Genomic DNA, 27,196 nt, shown 5'->3' with positions numbered 1-27,196 from the left:
GGTGGGCTTGCTGTGGGCTAGAGCCCCTTGAGGGCATCCTGTCCAAGGACCCTCAAACCAGCGCTGCGTGCATGCATGCATCCGCATGCACACAACCCCGGTTTCCCATGAGGGAGTTCAGCCCACAAGCCGGAAAAGGTTCTACATCCCCTGGTATACGCTGATCCCTACCTGCTTCCCTTCTGGTTGTCAAACTCCAGACAATTCTTTGAAGTACAGTTCTCTTACTGAAACTTAACTGGTTACAGATCAGTATGAACTTGAAATAGCCTTCTGATGAAGTTGAGGGAGAAGCCTCTGTCCATGGAAAGAGCTGAAGCCACACTGCAAGCTTCCGTCCTGTCCCTCCATTCCCGGAAAACTTCTGATGCCCTCCTCAGGGTGGCTCTTGCTGCTGGAGAGCAAGATGGCATGTATGGCAAGGCCCCTCCAACTGAGCCACTCATTTCCCCTGAAGTCACCTTGCTGGGCCAAGGGCTGGGTCTTGCATATGCTCCCCCTCACCTCCTTAAAACACCTCCACCCCTTCCAAAGCAGGCCGATGTGTACGCACTGCCTGAAAAACTTCACCCGGCAGCCTTGCAGCTGCAAAGTCCTCTGCTCCCTGGCGCTCCTCCACCACCACCTCCTCAGAACCGGATGAATTTATCTGAAGTCTGTAATGAGCAAGCAACAGGTCCACTCTTGACACCCCTGCTTGGAATAAATAAATAGATGTTGGCTCTCAAGCTGTGGTGCAGTTTCTCAGAAACTTGGCAGGAAGTCTGTGATGAGATCAGGAGCGGCTAACCAAATTCCCAGAAGATTGCTTACCTGTGGCTGCTGATCTTCTCCTACCACAGGGACATAGGAAGTCACCTTAGACCTGGCCAAGCCACCTGCTCAACTAGTTCCGTTCTGTCCACTGTGACAAGGGTCTTTTCCATTCCCTCTGATCTGGCCTATTCATTCGTTCATTCATAAGATGTTTCTATACTGCTCCTATTTAGTCAATAACTCTCAACAGTTTACAACAAATTTGAAAATTAAAAACAGAGAGAACACTGCCGTTCCTATTTAACCAATCACAAGATAAAATCAATAAAAACACATTAATAAGAATAAAACAAAGCATAAAATCAGGCATATAATCTAATAGAAATAATTATACAATTAATAGAATCAAAAGCAAACCAACCAACCAACCAAAGAACCCCAGTGTTTTAAAGTTGTGATGCCAGCAATTTTGAACCGAAGATTTTCTACACACAAACTGTAGCATACAACTCGGTTATGGCTCAGCACCTTTCAATGCAAAGCTACAGAGATGGGAAAGGAACATGCTCTTTGGTTCTCAACTGGTTGAGAGGTATAAACAGCACCCCCACATTCCTTTCCTCATGATCCGCAAAGTGCACCCAATCCTGAGTGGACATCTATGACTTCCTCAGCTCACAGAAAAAAGTTTCCCCCACAGCAGCAACACTGAAAACCACAAGCAGTGAAAAAGGAGAACAGAGGGTTGTCAAGAAACAGCAAAGCAAAATCATGACACTGAGCAACATCGAGCACAGGATGGTTTATTGAAGAATAGAGAAAGTTATCCAGTTGCAGAATTCAGTGCAATTTTTAAGAAAAGGAGAGCAATACAAGATTCAAAGCCCAGCTTGACAAGAAGGCCGTAGCCGACTTTTCCCTCACAATTTGCACGCAGTACAGATCACGCTCACACACATGCACACACACCCCACAGAAGAAAACCAATTCCATTTCTGTTGTTGTGGCCCAAAGTAAAACAGATTCATAAGCATTTCATGTGTCAAAATGCAGATTTCCACAATAAAATTCATTCGACTAGTTCCCTGCAGCCTTTCCCCACTGTTTGGGGTACTAGTCTTGACAATTAACAGGCAGTTCCAAAGAGGTATACAATTTGGAGAAGGGATATTTCCCATCCACATTTATTTGGACTATAAGGCTCTGGAAGCCAAGGAGGCAAAATAAACCATATTAAAAATCATAAAACACCCAATTAGGGTTGTAATGATCCTGCAGAATTCAGCTCTCTTCTGCTCATCAGACTTCTTTCTCGTGCTCAGCCTTGACTTAGGAAGTGAGCCGAGCTGAGACGAAGTACAGAAATGCTCACAAACACTAGTGAAACATCTCTTGCACAACCCTGAATCTCATGCAAAACCCGTAAGTCACATGCACGGAAGAGCAGCTCTGCTTGCACAGTGTTCATACGGACTCAATTACAGATGAGTGCTGGGTACCAAGTCGGACTTAGGGCTGCGAGCAAGGGATAGTCCAGCGAGCCAAAGTAGGGGAATCTGGTTGATTCCCACCATAAGGCAGATTTCTCACACCCCTACACCCATTACCCTACAGCAACCTTCCCCAACCTGATGCCTTCCAGATATATTGGACTCCATGTGGACTAGGAATGCTGGGGGTTGCAGCCCAACATATCCAGAGGCTGGGGAAGATTGCTGGGTGACCAGGCCTACTTTACAGAGGACAGTTCTCTTTTGGACTGCTGGCAGAAGGTGTCCCTCTCTTTGGTGGGATATCCAGCCCAAGTCAGAAGGGAAAGCTCAGAGGCATTAACAGCACTGGGGAGCAGGTATGTGTCACCTCTTCAGCCTTCTCTACTAAAGTGAGATATATTTTATTTCTACTTAATTTATTTCTAAGTTTGCACCTATATTTGGATGTATAGCTATAAACGGAATTGCATACACAAATGCAATGCAAATGGTGTTCTTTTTTTACTTTTTGTTAATGCATAAATGACCACTCCAGGGTTTTAGGTTCTCTGCAGGGTTGTGCCTTCTGAAACCTTATGCCATACTGAGAAACCCTAACGCCCAATTCTCCTAAACAGCAAAAACAGCAATCTTTTGGACAGTACCACTGCAGAAGGAAACTTATATATATGCTTCTATCTCTCTGAGAGAAAGAATATACAGAAAACTAGCATATCTGGAATAAACTGAGAATACAGTAGACCCCCGAAATTCACGGGGTTTACGTTTCTGAAGCACCCGTAAATTGTGAAAAACTGCGAATTTGGTGCAAAACCTGAAAAAGAGATTAATATGCAAGCAGTATACAAGCAGCAATCCTTCCTTCAGAAAACCATTATCTGTCACTATCCTCATTTAAGACTTTCATATGTAGAGGCTTAAGTTGGCACATACTGCAAATCTAAGAACCCCCTTGACTTACATTCAGTCCATTTTTTCTTGTTCTGTCCTTTCAATAATGCAGACTTATTTTCTCATGTAAATGAATGCTACTATATAAAACAATAACAAATTGCGGGCCGGGCTGGGCGGCGGGCGTGCTTGCGTGGCGAGGCAGGGGCAAGAGCGGGCACGCACAGATTGTTTTCTCCAAGCGAGTCCAAACTCGGAGGAAATGATCTCCTTGCGAGTAAGCCCCCACACAGCGAGGCACCGGCTTGCTAGAAAGGAGATCGGCTTGGACTAACTTGGAGAAAAATCCCGCAAAAGATTGAAGCCACGAATGCCAAACCGCGACTTCATGGGGATATACGGTACTTCTCCAAAATCTTAGTTCTCCAAGCACAGAGAATGTTTCTGTGTGGCAGTATTGTTAAGTAAACCTGATTTTGAAGTGGCATAGTCCAGACACAAGAGACTTGTGCAGTTATTTATCTACAATACATGAGGGCTAAATTAACCTGGTAGCACATAATGGTAGCAAACTGTAAGTTAATTAATCCAACATTGCTACAGAGCAAATTAGTACTTAGAATAACTGTGGGTTGCTTAAGCCATGATTTAACCTATAGTGTCTGTGTTTGGACATCACATAGCCACCTCTGATCAGTCCAGGTAGAGGCTGAATATCCAAAATGGCCATGGAGCATATCCAGCATGTACCACAGCACATCTTGGTTTAAACAACCCATGATTTGCTGCCAGTCCCAGCAAAGATGCCAGTTGTGTCTTAACTTATAGTAGAAGGCAGCTAATATAAATTTAAAACATGAAAAGTCTTTATGTAAACACATAGAAGGGGGATGGAAAAGAGGGATTTATTTTTTTCTTTTTTATCATCAAGCTATATGTTTTCACTAGCAAGCAAGAGCAGCTGGTTTTTGCTCTTGAAACGCACAGACTTTGCCAGGAACAAATTATTTCTGCATTTAAATGGTTTTCCATCACAGTGACCAAAGGTTTTTCTTCTCATCCAAAGTGTCCTTGTGCATGGAAACAGACATGAAGACATACATGTGAAAAAGGCATCATTAGAAAACTGTTGTAACAGTCTCATTCACTGCAAGACGAAAAGAAATGGACATTAAAAAGAAGCAAAAAGACCACAAACACAGTGGTACCAGCACGGAGAAGGAGCAGTCACCTTTGCTGGGGCAAAACCAACACAAAACAGATCTTCTATTTATTTCTAAGCAGCACTTCTTTTGTTTTCACAGTGTATTTATACAGGTAAAAGAATATGTGTTTGAGTAAATTCTCTCCATCATGATGTAAAGGAGAAATGGTGGGGAGGATACTATATTTTAAATTATTTTGCTAACAGAGCTTTTAAAGACTGTCATGAGAGGGAGGAAAACTAGAAGAATCCTCTTTGGAAAATTGCAGTTTTCACTCCTATTTCTCTCCAACTCTCCCTCAGAACCCTGCCTCATATTCATACCAACTTTAAAAATACAGAATTTTCAAGCTCATTATAATTTGGATCCCTGACCCTCCTAATCTCACCACAACGCTTCTATAATTGAAAGTGAGAGGTCACCTTCAAAAACGTGTCAAAAACAGGATCCAAAGCGATATGTGATGGAAGTCTTTCTATCACTGGGCAGGATAATACATATATTTAACAATGGCCGATTTCAGAATAGCTTGTTCCTCTTTTGCAGCATACAGACAGACAGCACTTTGAAGGATACTTTCAGACGCAGGGCCCTTACTGCGGTGGGGGGGGGGCAAACTTTTCATGGGCACATAAGGGAATCTGAGAAACTGTGGTGGGTTCACTACAAAATGGCACCTGTACAGAATGTAGCTAGTCCCACATGACTGCCACAGATGCTTGACTGGTCAAAACTGGCTAGAGAGGGGAAGGGAGAGAAAGAGCAAGGCTAGAAAGTGAAAGAAAGAGGATTGCCCTTTCTGGGGTTTTCCTTAAACTATTTTTGTGAAGTGGGCTGGAAGGGAAGAGCTTTGCAGGCCGCACCAGAGGTCCCCATGGGTGCCCTGGGACCTTCAGGTGCTGTGTCGGGAACCCGTGTCCTAATACTGGCAGTCAGAAGGCATCACGTAGCTATTCTGCCCTTTTCTCTTTAACAGAATTTCTTCTGTACAAAAAAATGGTAGGAAGAAGCGGTGGGGAAACACTGGAAGGCAGAAAATAAGACAATCTCATCAGCAACACACACGCCCCATGACCGAGGCAAAGAAATGCACAATATGCTTTGTCTGGAACCATCCAAAGACTAAGACATTTATTGTGGAATAAACTTTTGTGGGCTGGAGCTCAGTTCAATAGATCCTTAAAGCTAACACTTAAACAGGAAGTTACCATCAGTGGATAAAAAGCCAACCAGAATTATAACATACTACTGTTTTATCACCTTGGTTTACTGGTTTTAGTATTTTTTTGGACTAGAATTTTGAATAGTTTGTTTTAGCACTTGTTCTTATTGTGTTATGGTGTTGAAACGTTATGGTATTTCAAGGCTGCCTTCGAGAGGTTCCACCTTTAAAAGTAACATATATAATCTGTTAATAAAGTAAAATGAATGTGGTTAACTAAGTGGCTACACTCACATTGTGTTATTACTTGGTAAATATCTACCTGTATCCACCCTACTCAACATTTGGCCAAATAGTAAGATAAATGCAACAGAACAGGTATAGATATGTAATAAAATAGTTTCCCACATACAACTAAACTCTGAAATAAAAGATGATAGGACAATGTCTTGGGTAGAAAAAGGTAACACCTTTTTAAAAAGAGAAAATCCTAGATTGTAGGCCAAGTTTTTGGTTAGGACAGTGATGAGCGGGGAGGCATTTAGTATGGCCATCAATACTTCTGCTGTTGCTTATATTAGAGTAACCAAGCCTGTCATAATTAAACCCCAACATAAGCTACCTTTGTCTCAGCCCACAACATAATTGGACTTAGAGGCCCTACACACAACAAGTTCATCATTTTGACTCCAGTATTAAATGATCACATGATGAGTTCATCACACACAAATCATGACAGAGAGAACTTTCATAATGCCCAACATCAGGTTAAACACACAGTTTTTTCAGCAGACACAGTTCACACAAGGCGCAAAAACCCGACAATGTATATACATGTGAGAACAAACCACCAAGCAGCCAAAGAAAGAAGTGGGCCTTCCGATAGTAAAATCAGTGCGGTAGCTTGAAATGCAGACTCACCCTTGTGTCTTTTGTCAGATTTTAACACAATATGGCATTTAACGTCCACTACAATCCAAACAGTACACGTTTTATTTTAATGCTGTGCAAATTCTACAGACACTGCATATTGATCTTGTAAGTGGCAGAAAATGGCTTTATCATGCTCAGGTTTGAGAGAGCATCACTTAAGACAAAGGCAGGGGAGGCGATTGCAAGACGGAAGGGGAAGTAATGAATTACCCATGGAAACAGTGATGTCAGAACAGGATTGCACTACTATTTCCCAGGAGGATGAAGCTACAAGTAACCCTCCATCACAAACACCAGCATCCCCGGTGCCTTGAATGACAGACTAATGTTGCTGGAATGCTTTGTTGACATTTCCACATGTTCATGTCCTCCAAGGTTCTGCTGGCTGAAGCACTTGTTTTATGTTGAAAGAAAACAAGAAAAGACACACACACACAGTAGGGCCAGAAAGAAACACGTATTTTCAGAAGCTTAATAAATACGTAACATAACTTGAATTTTAAAAACAAAGAAATTGATGTCTTCAAGGTTAAGAAAATAAACCTTAAAATGAAACATCTAGGATAAAGCCATTTTTTTCTGAGCTTGGTCAGCATAATCAAAATAAATACATGAATACACAGATTAGTAGCAGCATATATCAATTTACTGGCCAATGTGACAGCCTCATAAACATTTTATTTTCCTCTGCCCTCCCCCAGACCTTCTGCCAGACACTGTAATCATCATCCAGGCCTATGCTGGAAACATCCCATGGGCCTGTGAAAAAGAGACCAACCTGCAATCTCAGTAGCTCCTGTAACAATTAAAACCCACATGTATTTCTGAATGGAGATGTACTGTTATAAATTGAAGCCCATCAAATTTTAGCATAAAACTAACCAGGCTTTGGGCTAATTCCCTCTGCCATTCAAGAGGGATTTCAAGTTCTCTCTTTTCTATCTACTGGTTTTATATATTCAGCCCTTTCCCCCTTAACTGGAATCTACTGTGCACTGTACCGAAAAGGAAAGAAACTGTAAGATCCCACTCATGCCTGTTGAGGACAAATTGGAACAAAGAACAAGGAAGCACAAGGTCCCTTCCTCTAAAATCCTGAGACTACAAACACATAGTTTTTCAAGCCAGTTAAAATAAAACGGGCCAAAACCCAACAGGAGTATCAATATGAAATGGCCAGATTTGGGGATCTTCAAATCCGATCCAGCCACAAACACCCTAAAGCTGCATGGACATATATTTGGAAACAAGATTCATCAAACCCAGTAACACTTGTTTCTGCATACATATGTACAGAGTTTGGGTGTAAATGCCCTTAGTCCCACTAATATGGGCACATGTCTAATACTTTCCCACTGAAATCAAATGCATTTCAGAAGCGGGGATGGGCTTATTGTGTGTGTCATCCTCTCCCACCCCTTTTCTCCACTTCTCTAATACTGGGATTGAAATCTAGTGCCAAACTCACAGTGCTGGGACAAGGAAAACGGGCAGCGGGGAAAAACATGGTTACATGCAAAATAAATCTAAATGAATCAGTAAAACTGGCACCAGCAAGCAGGAACGCCCAAGTGCCCATTCTACCCTGTCGGGGTCAGAGAGATGAATATGAGTAAAGGGCCACAAAAGGCGGGCTTGCACAATGCTAGCATGGCTGCGCATTAGAAAGACTGAAGAGGTTGAATTCAGGACTACAGTACTTTCTCCAGACCTGAAGGGCAAGGAGGGAAAGGGTATGTTTCTTACTAGTACTCCACATAAAGAACCTTCCTGCATATGGTTTAGTTATGCATCAGAGACAGGAATACCCTTAACCTTACTCCCTGCTTTTCAAGTTTACGTGCAAGGAATTTGTATTTTTAAAGAGGCATGCCAAGTTCTCCCACTTGCATTTTGAAGTGGTACGGCCAACCACTTCAACCCGCGATTTCCTTTTGTGTAAAGTGTGGGTCAGCTTTAAGCAAGATCTACTTTTCCTGAGTTTTGAGAGGGAGAGGGGCAAGAAGAATGAGGCAATGCATTATTGCCCCAGTGCTAGAAGCAAAATAATAACAGCTCAAAACTGACAGATCAGGTGATTCAGCTGAGCTTCTGAAGTGGCACAACAGTTGCAAGACTTACTTCACTAGCCCCCACACCAAAACAGGAGTTTCACTCATCCATGATTCTGTGCTTTAGTGGGTGAACTGGCATCCTGCCCCGACGGGCAGCATGTAAAATAAAAAGGGAAACTCAATTCTTCCCAGGAGTGATGATATTTGGGAACATGCTTGGGACAAAAGGAGCTGCCCAGCTCTCTTCACTGCAATGCCAGCCACAGCCAGATGCTGCCAACTAAGCACAGCACAGACCCACCTGGCCTGGCCAGGTAGTTCATAAAATGCACCAGCGAGACATTTCCCATCACCAACGGGAATCTGAAGATTAGTCTCTGCTTCAGGCTGCCACAGTCCAAATACTGTCCAGCCTCTACCCTCCATTCTTGAGGTGCAATACTACTGCAGTACCCCTAAGCTCCTGAACTCCGTGGTTTGTGGCCATCCTATGGCAGAGGAACAGAGAGGAACAGCAAAGGCGGTCTCTGCCTACCCTTCCCCCACACTTCATTTTCCCCTAGAGTGTTTCAGAGGAGGGAGGGAAGGAGGCCAGGCGGGAGGAGTCAGGATCACCTGCCCCCTCCCTGGCCATTAGAATACTCCCTTCGCCCACCCTCCAAGGTTGCTCTCCCAACCTCAGAGAGCAGCTGAGAGGTTCTGCACCGCCGTGAGCAGCAATCAGGGCAGGGGATAACTTAAGATTCCCCGATCTGCAGTCAGAGCACTGCCTCCACCCTCAGCCCTGGGACTGCAAAACATCCTAGAGCTCCTCAGATGAGGCCGAGGAGCCACAGGACTGCTCCCTAAGTCTTACAGTATATTCCAAATCAAATGAAAACATTCTGGGGGGCTTTTCCCAATTCAGGTGCAAGTATGGGTGTTTCTTTGGAGGGGGGTTGTTTTGCTTGTTTTTGCAGGAAATGAAAGAGGGAAAGAAAACTCATTTTTAGCCATGAAGTTGAAGTTGAAGGATGGAGAAAGACATCTCCATCCAGCTGAACATCAAGAAAGCTTTCTGTCTGTCAGAGCAATATGGCAATGGAACCAATTATCAAAGGAGTTTTCAGTCCCTCCCACACTGCAGGGATTCCAGAAGCCCCTGGACAGCCATCCCTTAGGGATGTTTCTATTTGGAGTCCTACACTGAGCAGGAAGCTAGACCTCATGGTCTCCTTGGTCCTTTCCAGCTCTACAATTCTAAGATTCTATGTCACTTCACGTTCTGGATGAGCATCTTATCTTAAGATTAGCCATCTCTGTTAAGTGCAATGTGCAATGGAAATGACCACAGCCATTTTCCCGCATGTAGGCCATAGACAGAGAACAAGCTGGGAATTGTGTGCTCTGAAAAGCAAGATCCCAAATTCTGCCAGTGGAATGCTTCACTTTCATTCTATTGGACTTAACGTCACAGATTAGATTTAGACCCTATTTTGTTTAAAGCAAAACAAGACATTTGGAAACCTGCACCAGAATCAATTTGTTTAAGCTTCATAGAATACAGAATGTTAGGGAGGTCACCAGGTTCAGTGTTTTACTGACACCTTTTAAGTCAGGGGTGGGAAGCCTCTTTCAGCCCAAAAACTGAATTCAATTTCAGATAAGCTCTTGAGGGTTATTTCCAGATGGGCTTGACTGAAGCCAAAGAAAGCAGGTCCATAATATAAAATACCTCATATTTTCAATTAAAGTTCTTATGGGCTGTAACTAAGCCTTCAAAAGCCATGTCAGTCTTCTTGGAGGAAAAACTCCACAGAGATGGGAAGCCACCAAACAACTGGTTCTTTTGGGAAGGGGTGAAGTGAGAAGGGAGTACGGCCTTTTAGGAACCCCCAGAGGGCTGGAGTTGGTCTCCAGACCTGAAGTTTCCCATTCCTGACTTTCAAGAGGTCTACCCAAGCACTCATTCAAACCACCCTCTTACTCCTTTAACCGGTAGAACCTTCAAAACATTATTGAGAGTTGTTTAGTCCTCTGGTTCAACCTAGTGTTGAACAATTCCGTCCAGCAAAGGCTTGCCAAAGCCCCAGCCAGAGGTTTCCCATGTCTTCCTATCCAAGAGCCTTTTCTGAAAACAGAGGTACTTGGGATTAGACCTGGGACTTTTGACACATGAGGCTTGTGCCCCCCACTGAGCTACAGACCCCCTGAAAGTCTCTTTCAGCAGCTCTGCACTCCCCAGGCTGCCCTTTCTGCCATGGAACAACGCCATGGGGAGGTGGTGTGGGGGAGATGGCGTGGCTTGGCCTGCCTCTCTCTGGCTCTGGTGCACCTCCGGCCAAGTTCGCTCATGCAAAGGGGAGCACAAGGGCAGTGGGGAAGGAGGAAGGCAGGGTCCCCTCTGGAGGCAGTGAAGAGCCTTGGCTAATGCACAAACACAAGAAGAACACCTGGCATCCTACAGCGCATATTCCTGCCGAGTGGGAGCAAAGTTAAAACCAAAACAGAAAAACCCACCTTTATGATTTCACCTACTTTGCTGTTAGCTTTGCGGGTTGTTAAAAAACACAAGAGCGCTGGGGGACAGGCCTCCTAAGGCACAGAGCACAAAAGCAGGGCGCATGGCAAGCAGCGGGAGAAAGGAGCTGCTCCCTACTGGGGGGCTGCTGGGGTGAAAAGAGAAGCTGCTGCTGGCAGGTCACGCGTCTCATTGTACATATCCGAGGTTCTCCATTTCGTTCTTATACCGCTGTTCGGACACTTTGCTCTTATGCTGCTTGCTCTCCAGGTGCTGCCGGAACTCCACCTCCTCTCCGGCGCCGGCGTTGCACATGGAGCAGTAGAACTGGCCGCTGGGGGTGACGCACATGGCAAGGTCCCGCGGAATCCGCTGGCGGGAGCGCGGGTTGAAATAGGGCCCTACAGGAAGGACAAATAAGAATGGGTGACTTAGTCCAGCAGGGGAGGAACCGAGAAGCTGCCTGCTATGGAGTCAGTCCCTGGGAACATGGCCAAGCTGTGCACAGGGAGGCTCTGCTGGGGAAAAGGGGGCCCACAGCAATCAGGTACACACCCATGTGCCGAGCAGAGGCAGCATCTTTGGAGGTGCACACAAATTATGGCCGCGGTGCTGACAGCCCACCAGTTCTCACAGACAGGGTATGCACATGGGCACCTTCTGGCCACAAGCTCAGTAGATCCAAAGCCCTTCTGAGGCGTATGGAGACCTCTTAGCATAAAAGGACACTGAGACACCCCCACATCTCTCATCCACATGCCTCTGGCTGCCACAGCTGGACCACACAGCATGACACCAGAAAGGAAATCTCGACTGCACAGTTCTAAGAAGCCTCCAGAGCAGGGTGTGAAAGAAACCACAAGCAATGGAACAGGGAAGAGGCAATGCAGCAGGGGGCTGGGTGGTACCTTTCCCATTTTTCCTGCCCACTCATCAGCCAGGGCAATGCAGCACAGGCCTCTCTGCTCCTCCTCAGAGCTTGCACAGGTGATGTCCAGGACCATCTTTCCACCAAAGCCTTGCTTGGAGGAAGGACCCCTCAGAGCAATGCATGTGGACCAGGTGCTCTGGAAAGCCGCACTGGCTGCTCTCTTTTCTGAACAGCCAGTGGGGATTCCCAGTGGGTCAAACTCCCCATTCTCTGGGCGGTTCTCCAAGTGAGGCGCTGGGTGGATGGCGCTCCAGAGAGCTCTTCCAACTGCTCTCCCATTGTGGCAAGCGCTGTGACAGGAGCACAAGCTGCATGGCCTTCTGCAGCTGTGGCAAGCGACCAGATCTCCTAGCAATGGCAGGGCATGTGGGAGCTGCTGGTCCTCTTGATCTGCCACCTGAGGCAGGCAATTCACGAAAGAGCTGGTCCTGCCTGCACCCTGCCACTGCAAGTGTGGGAAAGTGTGCAGGGCTAACCCCACTGCTGTTTCAGGCAGGAGATTTGGGGAGTCATGAAAGGCAGCAAATGAGGATTCATGACACTTACTGTGATTGCACTTTTCCTGCCAGCATCGGGCTTGTCAAAATAACTTGAGCAGCAGAAGCTACTGAGCCATTCGACCCTGTAGGGGGTGCCATGTGCTACCCCACGGCAGGCAGCAAAACATGCTGGACGGTCCCTGAAAGCCAGATTGCACCCTCCTTTCCTGCACTGCCCGGTGGAAGTATCTGTCCACCCTCCTATTCCACCAGACTCTCCAGATATGCAGATGCTGCTTATCTTTTACAGACACCAAAATATGCAAGCCAACACCTCAGTAGTCTGTGCTACTTTATACTCCTGGGCTAGTTGCTTGCAATTTATAGTGTTCCTTAATGGTTCAATGCACCGAGACGATTCATCTGGTGCAAGTGGCTCTGGCTTACACATGACTGATAAATAAGAATTGGTATTATGCAGTGATCAGTGCTTTTTCCTATTCTGTAATTAACTTGCAATGTTCCAGTGCTAATGTTAGTGCAATGAATGGTTTGGATTGTTTATTATTGTAGTGATGTACTATTGTAATTGATAGAGGGGTTTGGAAAGAATCATTTGGGAAGAAGCTCATAGAAAATTCTGGGACACATTAAAAGAGGAAAATTGAAAAGGGCAGATTAATGTGGCTCAATTGGCAGGGGAGAACTGGGGAAAGTTTGCTTATGACTAGGTTCACCAGAGAAGACTCTGCAAACACAGAAGGCAGAGTGGCAGGGCAGGCAAGTGCAGTGGGCAGAAACACACAATGTCAGCCCCAGACGGTACCTCTTATCTGTCCAGGAGAAGACCCTTCAAAGAGCAAAATGTTTTCTGCAGATATTTTAGTTACTCTTTCAAGCAAACCAAAGTACCTCCTGAGCCATTCAAGACAAGGAAGCAGACTGTCTGTCTCCTGGATTGTTTATTAAAGTTCAGCATCTGAAATGCCAAGGGCGAGGGGGAAAGGATGCCCACAACAGATGGCCTTGCAGGGTGGCTAACCTGCCCTGCTCTTCCAGACGGGAGCAACACGAAGAGAATGCAAGAGTAGGACGGCAGGAGTCCAATGACCTGGCCACAAGCCAGGAAAATAGAGCCGAACATTGTCTCTGCATGGAGTGGCAACAGAGAAGGGCAGATGGTAAATTGAGATACGAGGTGAGAAACCGAAGCTAGCTAACAGCCCGCCAAACCCAAGCGACTCTGAACACTGAGGGGATGAAGGCAGATGGACAGACTGGGGTCAGCAAATATCAGACATGCTCACAAAGCAAGGCTTCGGTCATGTCAGCCCACATTCTCTGTAGCCAAAGACTGCTGGTTTCTTTAAGCATCAGAACTTCAGGCCAAAAGCTTCTTGCAAGTAACAGTCAGAAGAAAAACTGAAGCCCCAAACAGTGCAAGACAGCACCATCGACTTTGCCACTCTCAAGCAGCACTTCTGGCCTCTTTACTGGTTATCACCTTTTCCAACTCCACCTGGGAGTTGTAGTCCAGCAACATGTGAAGGGCCAGAGGTGCCCCTCCCTTGCACCTAGAAGCACCTGAATGGCCAGTGGCTGTTTCAGATGCCAGATCCAAAGATGAAGAGAGTGTGCCAACCTCAGAGCTGGGAATCGGAGCTCTGACCATTCAAAGAAGTAGGCTGACTGCTCTCCAAGGTCAGATAGGTGACTGTAGAAAGGGGTAAAAGGGGTTGCTTTGGGAGAGGGGAGGAGGATATTAAGCCCTGGCAATCGTGCAAACTGGTCTATTTTGTTTTCTCCAATTTCTACTCAACTATTTTTTTCCTTCATTGCCCCCTTACTGTCAATCTCTCAGTCCACCGTATTATAAGATAGAGGGAAGTATCTGTCTCTAATGCAATGTGCATGGATGGATGGACTGCATTTCTGCACAATCCAACAGCCAAAGTTCTCTAGGCAGTTCACAACAATTAAAATACCATTAAAAGTTTAAAATTGTGGTATATAATGAAATAAAAACGGCCAAACAAAACCTAGCAGCAGTGCAAAGATTCAAAATACAGTAACAGATTTTAAACAACAGAAAATGAAAAAAAAATAAAATGTACTTTCCTCCAAAGAGTTCAAGTATGTGATTATTTCCCCCACCATTTTTCTTAAATCCTCAGCAACCCTGTGAGGAAGGTTATGCTGAGATATGGTGAGTAGTCTCAGGTCTTGAATGGCAGAGTGGGCATTCGGAGGCTGGGTTTCCCCACTCTTCTTCTAGCATAGAGATCCCTACACCACACCAACTGAGTTCAGGCAGCATGATCATTCACACACAAGAGTTGAGTATGGGCTGAATGTGGGTTGTTAGATGCAGTGAACACCCCACAATTCACAACCTAACCAAAAAAAAACCCAAGCATTTTCTTCATAGGTGGTATGTGGTTAATGGATGAAATAATTCATAATTCACTAACAAATCAGGTTCAGTGACAACCTACACTGAACTCAGAGTCATCCTTGCACATGGGTAATCATGCAGTCTGAACCCAACCCTTTAGAAATATATTAGGAAAGCTTTGACCTGCTATGTTTCAGGCTCCAGCTTTAGATCTGAATCAGATTACCAACTGCAGCAGTTAATCAGTTGACTTAGTTAACTTGACAACAACTTAGCTGACTTCCTGCAAAATGAGCTTTCTAGTTATAGCTGCAAATAAATATTCTCTGTAGAAGAGGATGCAAGCACTGAAAATACCTGTGTTGTTCTGGACAGCATATATGTTTCTTCTGTTCTGCATCATCTTGTATTCGCCTCCTTCCTTCCGCACCCTCCTTTTGCCTACCACATCTGATGTCTCCCTGACATTGAAGACATTAAACAAAACAAAACAATTGGAGAGAGGAGGGAGAGGGAGAGGAGATGCATTTTTCTGACACCCCTGGAAGAGGTTAGTGGAAGCCACTGGGAGAGTTATAACCACCCATGCTCGAGAGCGTTCAGCAATACCTACGAGAATGAGTTGTTCTGTGCTTCAGCCAGACGCAGCCTCTTGGCGTGATTCTTCCCTTGATAGTGGGCCTGGGCCACAGCCGGCGAACTGAACGAAGCGTCGCACAATTTACAGTAGTCATTCTCTGTGGCCAGGATCACGCGCCCCCCTGGTTTCGAGGAGGCCCCCTGCACAGAAAGGAAAAGTTGTTCAGACATTGCAAAGCAGCTTTTGCTTCTAAAACAGAGCAAAAGCCTGTATTTATGAGGCTTTGACCCCAAAGAACCACCAACTTGGAACGTGGTAACCCAAAAGGTTGCTTCCGCCCACACATACCTGGCCAGACCCTGAGTTTATCCTCAGAGGCCCTTCTCCAGGTACTCCTGCCAAGTAAAGTGCCATGGCTGACTACTGGGAAAAAGGTCTGTGTTTGTGATTCCTTCTGGTACCAGAGGATATAATAATGAAAGCCAGTGTGGTAGTTAAGAGAATGAGCTGTGAGACAGGAAGCTTCAGTTTTGTTCTGTTTTAAGTGAATTGACTGGCTGGGAATACTAATCTGCCTTCGAACACTGTTGTTGTGTCCCAAAGTGGGGTTCCACATGGGCACTAGTAACATGACAGGTTAATTAACGTTAATAAACAGCTCCCTGTCAGGGCTATAAACCAGATACAGCATTCTTGGACAGCTGTCAAGGCCTACCTCCAATGTCTACCCTAGACCTGTCTTTTCAAATCAGCTGTGCCTGGGAACCACCATTTTAGTTTCCCATGATGCCTCCAAGGTAGTGCCATACCAGGGCATTAGGGGAAATGTAACTGGCCACTCTCCAGCACCTGACTACATGTTGCTGCCCCTAATATGAGCAAAGTCATTGGAGGAACTCAGTGGGCAACCCATTTGCTAAAGGTCCTCTCAAATCTGGGACCAGCCTTGCTACAAATACATGGGCTTGTGATGGATTATTACTAGTCTACAGGGGTGGGCAACCTGTGGCCATCCATATGTTTGGCTTAGAACTCTCACCATCCTTTACTGCTGACTATGCTGGCTAGGCTGATGGGAGTTGTAGGCCACAGGAGGGCCAGGAGCGGCATCTCCCTGGCCTAAGAGAAATGAGGGGTGCATGGTCCAGTGGCTGGGTTGCATTTAAGAAGGGTGTGCATGTCTAATTAGTTGCACCCCAGTCCAGAAACAGCTGTGGGGATTACCCAGGTAAAGTGCTTTGGATGACTGAAAACTGACTTTCCCCATCTTCAAACACAAGTCCTTAAGGGGCAAATCAATGAACTAGAGCATGATTGGTTCCTGCCCAGAAATTCATTTTTTAAAAAATAGACATGGACACAAATTCAGACACCATTAGTTCTGGGTCAGATGACATGAGGCTCCACCATGGGTCCTTTAATCCACAGGGTACTGTGGTGCATGCATCCACCATTAAGAACATGCAAGCCCTGGCTGGGTGTTGTTGTGGACTGGCATGTCGTTTGAACCTGGGTGGTGGAGGGTTGGGTTCAAGAACGCTCACAAAACCTCTGGAAACCCTCGGCCGGGGCCTGTATATTCATGTGTGTGGCCAGCACTGCCACAGCTCCTGAACCTACACTGGGCTTTCAGGTCACATGAACTGGTCCCAAGAGTGACTCAAGCGATACCTAGTCCATAGATGCTTATGCCACAATGAATCTGTTAGCCTTTAAAGTGCCACACCAGACAAACGCAGCTGTCCCTCTAGAGTAAAGCAGTGAGATCCCACTGACTTCGACAGGCAAGATTAAAGCACATGCACCACTGAATTTTTCTTGGATTGACAAGGAGTGAAAACAGTGGCTGGATCATATGCCAATGTTGTCAACATACGAATTTTCACAGGCAAACCATTTCAAAAAGGCATTCCATGATGACCAAAGGTTAGGAAAGGCCTTTAGAAGAGTTAAGGATAAATTCAAGGATAAACTGTAATGAGGACTGGCAAAGCTCATGTTCCCCAGCAAGTGGTACCCATGGGCATCCTGTCTCTGATACTGGGGGCTGCATGGAGCCACCAGAACAACCATCAGTGGATAGACTTACCCTCCACGAATTTGTCTATTCCCTTTTTCAAGCCGTGCACACTGGTGGCCATCTAGTGGTAGCCAATTCCATGGTTTCACTTAGGCTGCATGAAGAAGCACTGGCTCTCCTTTTCCTGAATCTCCCACCCTTCACCTTGATGGGCTGAACACAGGTTCTGGTATTATGGGAGAAAGACACCTTGCACATTTATCAGGTCTCCCCTTACTGGCTCTTTTCCTAAGCTAACAGTCCCAGCTGTTGTAACATTTCCTTGTGTGAGAGAGAGACACTACAACGTTCCTTTAATAAAGGATTGTTTCATTCCGCTAATGGCTGGCAGTGTAATGCAGCTAATGCTTTATAAAAATATTTTGGGAATGTACACTAGTCACTACTTTTGGAGAGGAAGTTATTACAAAGATAAAAGTTGTACTGGAACAGGCTTTAATATTTAGAGTTGCAGCCCCAATTCCTATGTATGACAGTGAAGAAAGCTGATGGGAAGAAAATGGATGCGTTGGAAACATGGTGCTGGAAAACAGCTTTGCAAACACCCTTTACTGACAGAAAGACAGACAAGTGGGTTGTAGATCAAATCAAGCCAGAACTTGCCCTAGAAGTAAACATAACAAACCGAGGCTGTCATACTTCAGGCACATCATGAGAAGGCCAGAGTCATTGAAAAAGTCAAAAATGCTGGGGAAAGTCAAAGGCAGAAGAGGAGGATCGATTCCACAAAGGAAGTCACAGCCTTGAGTTTACAAGAGCTGAGCAGTGATGTCAAAGACAGAACATTTCAGAAGGCACTCATCCCTAGGGTTGCAGTAAGTTGGAGACAACAACAGGCACACAATTAACTTGTTTACCTATTTCACAGAAAATATCAAATCATCAGCATAAACAGATTCTCCAAACAGTTTTGGCAGCTAAAAGGTCAATACAACACTGGGTGGACAAATATTCACATCCTATAATGCAATGGATTGAAAGCTCTACAAAGCTTTCGCTCCATAACAGGATCCACATAGGCACCATCTTGAAAAGGACATGAATTTGGACATCTGGTCCTCTTCCATTGAAGTTAGCATAATTGCAAGAAAGTTGTGCGCATTTCATATGTATTCATTGCTATGGATGCATGCATACATACATGTGTTTGTGTGTGTGTATAAAAGGTAAAGGTTTCCCCTTGACATTAAGTCCAGTCATGCCTGACTCTTGGGGGCGGTGCTCATCTCCGTTTTCAGGCCGAGGGAGCCAGCGTTTGTCTGCAGACAGTCTCCATGGTCATGTGGCCGGCATGACTAAACACCAAAGTGCATGGAACGCTGTTACCTGCCCAACGAAGTGGTACCTTTTTATCTACTTGCATCTGCATGCTTTCGAACTGCAAGGTTGGCAGGAGCTGGGCTGGAGCAATGGGAACTCACCCCATTGTGCAGATTCGAACCGGCGACCTTTCGATCAACCAGCCCAGCAGCACAGCAGTTTAACCCACTGCGCCAGAGCCTCCCTATTGTACAGACATATACATATATTTTAAAAATGGGAAAACAGAAGGTCTGGCAGGTCCTCAAACGCACCATGTTAGGGACCCTTTCATGGGCAACATGATACCAATGGGTGCTAAATGCAGGACTCTAATCTAGTTTACCCCTAAGTTTTAATGTGCACACTCCACTTTTCTACAGAAAAGTGAAACAGAACAAGAAATAAATGCAGGGGGACACTTCAAACCAGAATACACCAGAATTAAAAGCAGCAGGGCATGCAATGCCCCCTCTCTTAAAAGAAGGCATTCATATCCTTGTCAGTGAGGCTACAGTCAAGAACACACAGTAACCTAGGAGTGTGTCCCACTGAATTCAGCAGGTCTTACTCCTAGCTAGACATGCACAAGATTGCACTGAAAGGCTGCAGTCTTATACACACTTGCCTGTGATGGAAGTGACACTGCTGGATTTGTGGCTGGCTCAAGCGAGTTGCTCATTCTGGTAGGTGCTGGACAGCTATTGGCAGCATAGTAATTCCGAAGCTTCTTGCTGTGGTTTTTACCCTGCAAAGAACATTCAGGTTAAGAGCTGTCACAGGCTCCCTCTCTCTCTATAACGCCCTTGGACTGCCAATCTGGTCTTCTGTGGTTCTCTAGACGGCCTTGCCACTTTCCCTTGACCCTACCCCAACCATGGGTTATTTGGTGGTTTCCTGGCTGTTGTGCAGGTTTCCCCCCATTCTAACAGCTGGAATGCATCTCCTATAGCCTACATACATGCAGGAAGAACTTTAAGCTAAAATAGGCTGGCATTTCTGGTAATTTAGTCTTGCCAGGACTGAAGTGCAGCTCTTACCAGCTTCAAAACATATGTGAGACTTCCAGTTAGGAGAGGTTCCTCACCCCAGTGCGTGCACACACCCACGGAATGGGGCTGTCAGTAGTATTTCCTATGAAAGCTGAAGCAAGCCTTGAACATATTTAACAAAGAAAACATGTATAGGGCTTCTCTCTCTCTCTCCATCAGTCTGATAGAGGATTTTCATAAGGATGTAAAGACTATCCCTTAATAGGCACAATTTTGGGGGTGCAAAATTGATGCAAATGAGTTGAAGGACCAGCTGTGATTTAAGCATCCAAAACTGCACACAGCACAGTAACAGTTATTGGTCAGTGCAATTCACATCATGTGGGGTATTTTCCCATCAGTGCCAAAAAGAGTCTAGGCCTGCTGTTGTGTCTGCATAGAGACCCTCTTTAGGATGCTTTGATTCTGTTCAAGTTACAGTGACCCTCGACAGCAAGAGGGTGCCCTTTCCCCTCTTCATACAAGAAAGCTGCACCATGAAGGGACGGGATGGAGGATATGGAGCTACTCTCAGGCTCAGCTTTCTTGAGAAGCAGAAAATGATATACAAGGAGGAGGGACTGTGCCTCTGAGCAGCCAATGTGCTTCATGTACACTGTTCGAATCCGTACCACTGGTAAGGTAAAGTAGGCAATTTATCGGTTGTAACGGGGTTGTGACTTGCCTAAGGTCACAACCGGGGCAACCCAATTCATAGCTCAGCCTCTTCGCCAGCAGGCCAGAAGAGTGCATGAGAAAAAGTACTAGAGCATCTTTCCTAATCAACTTTCTCACCAAACACCGCCAGGCAGGGTCCTGCCTCTGCCTGTACCGCTTCTGGAAGACCCAGCGACCTCTGGATACTGGAAATGGAAATTCCCCACACTGCCCTCCTCACCTGATAATGAGCCTGGGCCTGCTGTGCAGAATTCAGGGTGACATTGCAAAGCCTGCAGCATAAAGGCTTACATAGTTCCTCCAGCACTGGGTCCTGCTCCACCCCTGTAGCAGGTTCCTCATCTTGGGCAAGTGGCAAAGATGGCCCCAGTCCTAGAGGTTTCTGTGGGGAGAGTAACAAGTTGGCTGAGGGCCTGGTGGCCACTGACATAGGAAGAGCTGAAGCCGTCTCAGGAGGAGGAGGAAGGCCAGCTTGCTGCAAGAGGATCATTGGTTGAGAACACTTCAGGCATCCTTCTTTTGAAGGCAGAAGACGACGTCTGATCTAGACAAGAAACACAGAGAAATTCAGCTAGAGAGGAGCCTACAACAGCAAATTTGATGGGCCCTAAGGATACGGATAACCCTTGAAAAAATCAGTTTGTGCAATCAATATGTGACATTCTCCCTGCCCACCTCTTCTCCCCTCCCCCAGTCCACGACCATCACAGCCCACCCAGCTTCCAAAATTGCATTCCAGCCATTAACATTCAGCCACTCCTGTCTCTTTAAGGCAGCTCTCCCCAACCTCATTCCCTCCACACTGGCTGAAAATGCTGAAATTACAGCCCAGCACACCCGGAAGGCACCAAACTGGAGAAGGTTGCGTTAAAGGGATTTCCCTCCAGGTTCTTTTCTCTTAGGAATTGCTTTCCTCAACTCTGCTCTTCCAGCCGTTTTTCCCCCAGGGGCCACTCTGCCTTTCCTGGGGTCCCCAGTTATCAGCCCATTGCTTCCCCTAGGAGTAGACAACCTGGTGCCCCTCAGATGCTTTGGACTACAATTCCCATCAACCACAGCCAGAACAGATAAAGGTCAGGTGTTATGTGAGTGGTAGGCTGAAACATTGTGCATAGGCCCCTTCATCCCTCTACTCTTCCTACCTCCTGGGCACTCTCCATGCTCAGCTTCCTTGGCCTGCCCACCATCTTTGCTTCTTCTCTTGCTATGCACATGGAGCTGCTCCAATCTTTAGGCCCTTCCAGTCAAACTGACCTTAGACTTCCTTCATCAGGGTTGGCCAAAGATATTCTACTGCCTGAGATGAAGGTTCATCCCCAATTCTTTGTCTAGAAACTGATGGATTGGCTGTCAAATCTTATTCCAACAGCGGCAACAGGACAGTATCCTCCACTGCACCTGAAGGAAGCAGGTTAGCTAGGAGATGCACAGCAATATCCTCCAACAACTTTGCCACCATTCCTGGACCACTATCAACTGCTGCCTGAAGCTGCTCTCTCACTTTGCCTTATGGTAGGACTGGCCATGTCATTCAGCATGGCTGTCATTCCTTTTTGTCAAATTCCTACCATCAACAGAGACCCACTAAACACTCAGAACTTTCATGAACTGTCTCTTTCTCATTACAAGTTAGCTTACTTAGGGAATCACAGCCTGAAAAGTGTCTGCCAGATTTTAACCTAATTATATGCAACTGGAAAGTATTATTGTTGCTGTTGTTGTTGTTACTTTATAATTATGCTGGTCTTTTCTTCCTCTTGCAAGGAACCCAAAGGGGTTTCCAAGGTTCTCTTCCTCCCCGTTTTATCCTCACAATAACAACCCTATGAGGTAGGTTAAGCTAAGAGTCCATGTCTGGCCCAAAGCCACCTAGCTACCTTCATGGCTGAGCGGGGACTAGAACTCAGATTTCCTGAGTCCCAGTCCAGCACTCTAACCACTATACCACATTGGCTGTTCAGCATCCACTACTAGATTAGACCAACAGATGGTGGTCTCTGCCAACAGATGGTGACCAGCAATCCTGGAAGAGTTTGTCCTGTGTAAGCATTAATTACTGGAGTGAATTTAGGAATTTTATATCCTTCCTCATGCATCAATTCCAGGTCAGTCAACAGTGACACAGATAAAACAATCAAATCATAATAAAGCAAGGTAAAGCAAGGTAAATAAGACCAGTGGCAGCATACAGCACAGAATCAAGGAAAATATGGAGCCATGATATTTACCAGGAATGCTATAAATGGTGACCTGCATACCCGGACGGAAAAAAAGGCAGATAATATCTGTTTGAATGCCAGGCACACATTTTGAACACACCAATATCTGTTATATGCTGGGAGGAAAATAAGCAATTTACTAATCTTGTATTTGATTTAAATAGGGAAAATACTGGGAAAATACCACGGACAAGACCCTTTATTTAAAATAATATAAGATGGTGGGGAAAATTCATCCCATGCTGCAATATTACCCCCGACTACAATATTTTACTCTTTTCACAAAAAGATGAATAGCACCCATTTACTTATATGAGAGAATGTAAAAAGCTCCTTCCCATACACACATGCTTGACCTTTGAGATCAGCCTCACAGCCCAGTTAACCTTCAAGATCTCGTGTATAAAGAGACGTGGCCTTCTTGGTGGTGGTGCCACAACTGTGAAACTCCCTTACAAGGGAAATTTGCTGGCCTGCCTCTCTTCCCAACTTTTGGCAATAGCAAAAAACAAAAATAAAAGTTTCTAATTCAAAGAGAGTGTGCAGGTTTTGCCATCATCACAATGACATATGAATGTGCAGACTTCCTCCAACGGCTGAAATCCATTTCGACAGGAACAGCATGTACATCAGGAATGCCCCTTCCCACCTGCATTCTAGGCAGGATCCTGTTTAGGCACAGCCCTCACCTCAGCTCTGTTTTCCATTATATTAAAGTGAAATTTAGGGAACTGTCTGACAGTTCAATGACCAGCCACATAATAAGGGGAGGAATGAGAGAAGGCCTGAAGATAGGCTCAGACAAAGGCTCCAAGCACACAACACCGTCCTAGTACCACACAGAGCTGCTATCAAGGGCCACCCCTGTGCCTAAACCATTTTATACTGATGTCCAAAGTAATGTGTTATTAGGTTTATACCCCACCTACCTCTCCCTTGTATTTCCACAAGAACCCTGTGAGGCAGGTTAGGACAAGAGAAGGTGACTAGTTCAAGGTCACCTAGGAAGATGTAAGGATGAGTAAGACTGTTGACCTGGGTGTCCTCAACTGTAGTCCTCCACTTCAACCGTCTTCTCCATGGGTGCCCACCAGCAGTATTGGACTGCAACTGGACAACCGTCTTGTTGTCTGGGATCAAAAGAAGCTGTTGTGTGACGTGCTTCCTCAACTTGGAGAAAGCTGCTCTAACCATGACGCCACACTGTTAAAGGCTTTATGACTCATTGAATCCACTCGTACGTCTTGGTACCGTTTCCAATCATATTTTTTCAGAAAGAAAAACTACATCGAGCAACATTTTATCTCCTCCTATGACCTTTGCAACATATAAAGCACATCACACTATGCTTCCACGTTTACAGGCTGGACCTAGAAACTTTCATCCTCTGCAAGGGAAAAGTTTAATACAATTCAGAAAAAGATGACATTTAGGATATCACAATAGAAATGTGAATTGTCTGGAACATCCCCAATCTAGGGTCTACAGATGTTTTATCTGCAACTTCCATCATCCCTGACCATGGGCTTGGGCTGATGAGAGCTGCAGGCCAAAACATTCCAGATTGTGGAATGCGCTCCCTGGAGAGGTTTGCCTGGCACCGAGCCTATATTCTTTTCAGCGCCAGGTGAAAACCTTTTTATTTAAGTGTTATTTTAAAAATTAGTATTTTAATAGTTTTAATCAGTCGCTCTTGGTTTAATTTTCATTGGCTGTATATTGTTTTATATTTGTATTAATTGTTTATTCATTTTTGATTTTCATGTTTGTAAGCCATCCTGAGATGCCACACATAGAGGACGGCATATAAAAGTTTTAAATAAATAAAAAAACAATAAAACAACCAGAGAGACCCAAACTGAGGAAGCTTTCCATAGAAATTAACTACCATGAATGTTTGAACACATTCAGAGTCCATGTGTGGTTCAATTGGTACTTTCAGAAATCTTCCATAGTTCCACACCTGGAGATATGAAGGATTGGGGGAAAAGGAAACTAAGGGGGGGATCCCAAATGTTTCAACTTTTCGCCCCATCCCAGGCCCCATGTGCCACTTCAGCTTGAAGGTTTTTGCCCCCAGACATCTTCATTATCATTTTGTACCAAGGTGGCTTGTTGTTGTTGTTCAGTCACAAAGTAGTGTCCAACTCTTCACAGCCCCATGAACAACATTTCTCCAGGTTCTCCTGTCCTCCAGGTTCTCCCCTGGAGTCCACCCAACCCCACACCCCCCTCTCTAGTGACCCCATCCAGCCACCTCAACCTTTGCCACCTCCTTCTCTTTTTTCCTTCAATCATTCCCAGCATCAGGGTGAGGTGCCTTACAGAGCTCTATTTCATCCTCAGAACAACAATTCTGTAAGGTAGTTTGGGCTGAAAGTTTGTGACTAGCCCAAAGTTACCTGGTGATGCCATGGCTGAGTAGGGACAAGAACCCAGCTTTCCCAAGCCCCCAATACAACCACTGCCTTCTCCTGCATAAATTCCTTGCATTCGGAACAGCACTTGAAAAGAGAAGACCAAGTTCTCCCATCCAAGCTTCTTCTTCACACACGCAAGAAGTTTTGTTCCAATCTGAAAAGGTACAGTCTAGGAAGGCAAAGCTGGACTAGAACTCGTCTCAGCAAGGTGGGGAGGGGGGACTTCCAAGATCTGCAGGATTTTTAAAAAATATATATTAAAATATGAATCATAGGAAGAGTTCATTCTTATGGGTCTTCTCCAAAAATGATCCAATGGAGAGTAAACCAAAGACAAGTACAAGAGAACACGGACTATTTGCTAAAAGCACTAAGATTTACCAAAATAGCTAATGCAGCTCAATGGTCAGAATGCTGTTGTGTTTTTGACCAGGAAAATGAGATTCAGGTTATCAGTTTGACCCATGGATTCTGTGAATGAGATTTATGCAAAACTAGTTTCTTATCCTCAGCTCCTCCTCTGTAAAATGCAATATGGGGAGTATACAGGATTGTAAGTCACTTTGTCCACTAAAACACTGTGTGCTTCCCTTTTTAAGGTACAGCATCCAAGCCACATTAATGAGAGCAGTACTACAAACAAATGGAAAGGGCAAATTAATTAAGGTAAGACTCATCCTTTCGATGGCCAGGACAGCTAAGAGGAGGCCTCCTTGTTCAGAGGGACACATGTTTCCCACTGACATGCCTTGATGCTGAGTTTCTTTTCTCCCCATCCTGCATCTGGGCAGCTGAAAACAAACTGCTGGTCTAAATAGACCCCTGGCTGATTCAACAAGAGAATCTTTCTAATCTTGCACCCAATACCACACAGCAATCTTCCCCCACCCTGGCACCCTACAGATATGTTGGACTACAATTCCCATCATCACATCACACAATGCACTGCAAGAGAAACAAGCTGCTGCTAGGTAATGGGAGGTGTAGTCTGATATATCTGGTGCCAGTTTGGGACGGGGTAAAGGATGCTATGTGAACATCCACTGCAAGGAAAAAGAACATCTGGCTGCGGATTATGGGAGTTGTCGTCCGACACGTCTAAAGACCCCCAGTGTTCCCTCCAAGCACGCAGCACATTAGCAATGCACTGCAAGGAAGGCAAGTATCTTCCCCAAACGGATCTGTCCCTTCCCCCACAGCGCTCAGAAAACACATTTGAAGGCGAAACGTGCAGCGCGATCCTACGCTTTCTACTCGCAAGCAAAACCCGCTCCGGCCAAAGGCGCCTCCTCCCGCGCAAGGTACAAGATCGCGGCTCTTCCCCTTCCCCCGCCCTTTCGGATGCCGGTTCCGGGCATCCCGTTCTTCCCAGCCCCCAGAAACGACGACGTCCAACAAGGACCTACCGGCTTCGCAAAGGCAGGCTCACAAGCGGCTTCTGCAAGGATCTTCCCGGAGATGGAGAGCCGCGCGCCGCACACCCGGGCTGGGCGCCTTCAGCTCCTTCTCCCCATCTTCCTCGCCAACTTAAAAGCGGGTCGCGTCCAGCGCACTGGCACCTAAGGCGCTACAAAGGAGATGCTTTGGGGGCGGCGGATCGGCATCACCGGACACAGATGGAAACAGCTGCAGGAAGTGACTGCAGAGCAAGGAGGGAGGGGAGGAGACTCCGGGAAACTGCCCTGTCACGTCTTTCCCAGGGCGCATGGGTCTTCGGCGCCTAGTGGAAGAGCTGCGGCCCCGATCCTGGGGAGGTGTTTGGCGGGGCGGGGCGGGGCAACCCGATGTTAGTCCCTCCCTAGAGGGCTCCTATTGAAATGCATGGGAACTCAGTGAGCCATGACTTAATTCACGTCTCATTTATTTCAGTGGGACTGCTCCGCGTAGGATTAACGCTGCCTGTTATGCGTTCCTTGAGAGGATGCTCCTGTTGGACTTAGAAGCCTTCGGTCACGAAGCAAAGCTTCGGACAGAGCACCCGCTTTCTTGCATGGCGAAGGGCTTCGTTTCATCTACTCTGGACACCTCTTTCTTTTGAATGCAGTCCTATATCCCCCCACCCCCGTATCCTCGATCCCTAACCTCAATGG

At 45.8% G+C, this 27,196-nt stretch overlaps 1 protein-coding gene across 4 annotated transcripts; it reads right to left on the bottom strand.

The window, feature by feature from the left end:
* Positions 1 to 1,543: 1,543 nt before the first annotated feature.
* On the bottom strand, positions 1,544 to 26,708 carry ZMAT3 (zinc finger matrin-type 3). Of its 4 annotated transcripts, none has more exons than XR_006415145.1 (7): positions 26,513 to 26,708; positions 20,688 to 21,011; positions 19,387 to 19,506; positions 15,413 to 15,579; positions 15,157 to 15,260; positions 11,012 to 11,395; positions 1,544 to 6,833 (listed from the first exon to the last, which is right to left on the bottom strand). XR_006415145.1 is itself a non-coding variant. In XM_044434548.1 (7 exons), exons 3-7 carry the CDS (start codon positions 20,955 to 20,957, stop codon positions 11,184 to 11,186), a joined length of 873 nt encoding a protein of 290 aa, XP_044290483.1. In that variant the 5' UTR covers positions 20,958 to 21,011; positions 21,722 to 21,865; positions 26,513 to 26,708; the 3' UTR covers positions 1,544 to 11,183. The 4 variants fall into 4 exon arrangements, 3 of the variants coding, with proteins under 3 accessions (XP_044290483.1, XP_044290482.1, XP_044290484.1); XM_044434548.1 differs by adding an exon at positions 21,722 to 21,865 and having other exon boundaries at positions 1,544 to 11,395; XM_044434547.1 differs by having other exon boundaries at positions 1,544 to 11,395.
* Positions 26,709 to 27,196: the final 488 nt, after the last annotated feature.

Source organism: Varanus komodoensis, unplaced genomic scaffold (assembly GCF_004798865.1).
Source record: "Varanus komodoensis strain SLA01 unplaced genomic scaffold, ASM479886v1 scaffold28, whole genome shotgun sequence".
NCBI lineage: Eukaryota > Metazoa > Chordata > Lepidosauria > Squamata > Varanidae > Varanus > Varanus komodoensis.
The sequence above is the reverse complement of the archived record's forward strand: the minus strand, read 5'-3'. Positions and strand labels throughout refer to the sequence as shown.

What these genes read in the sequence shown, in the direction of transcription:
- ZMAT3 (XM_044434548.1), bottom strand. Translation starts at nt 20,957, where the DNA reads ATGATCCTCTTGCAGCAAGCTGGCCTTCCTCCTCCTCCTGAGACGGCT. An exon ending in AGGCCCAGGCTCATTATCAG is followed by an intron (nt 19,507 to 20,687) that starts GTGAGGAGGGCA and finishes TGTTCTTTGCAG; the next exon opens with GGTAAAAACCACAGCAAGAA. An exon ending in CAGTGTCACTTCCATCACAG is followed by an intron (nt 15,580 to 19,386) that starts GCAAGTGTGTAT and finishes CTTTCTGTGCAG; the next exon opens with GGGGCCTCCTCGAAACCAGG.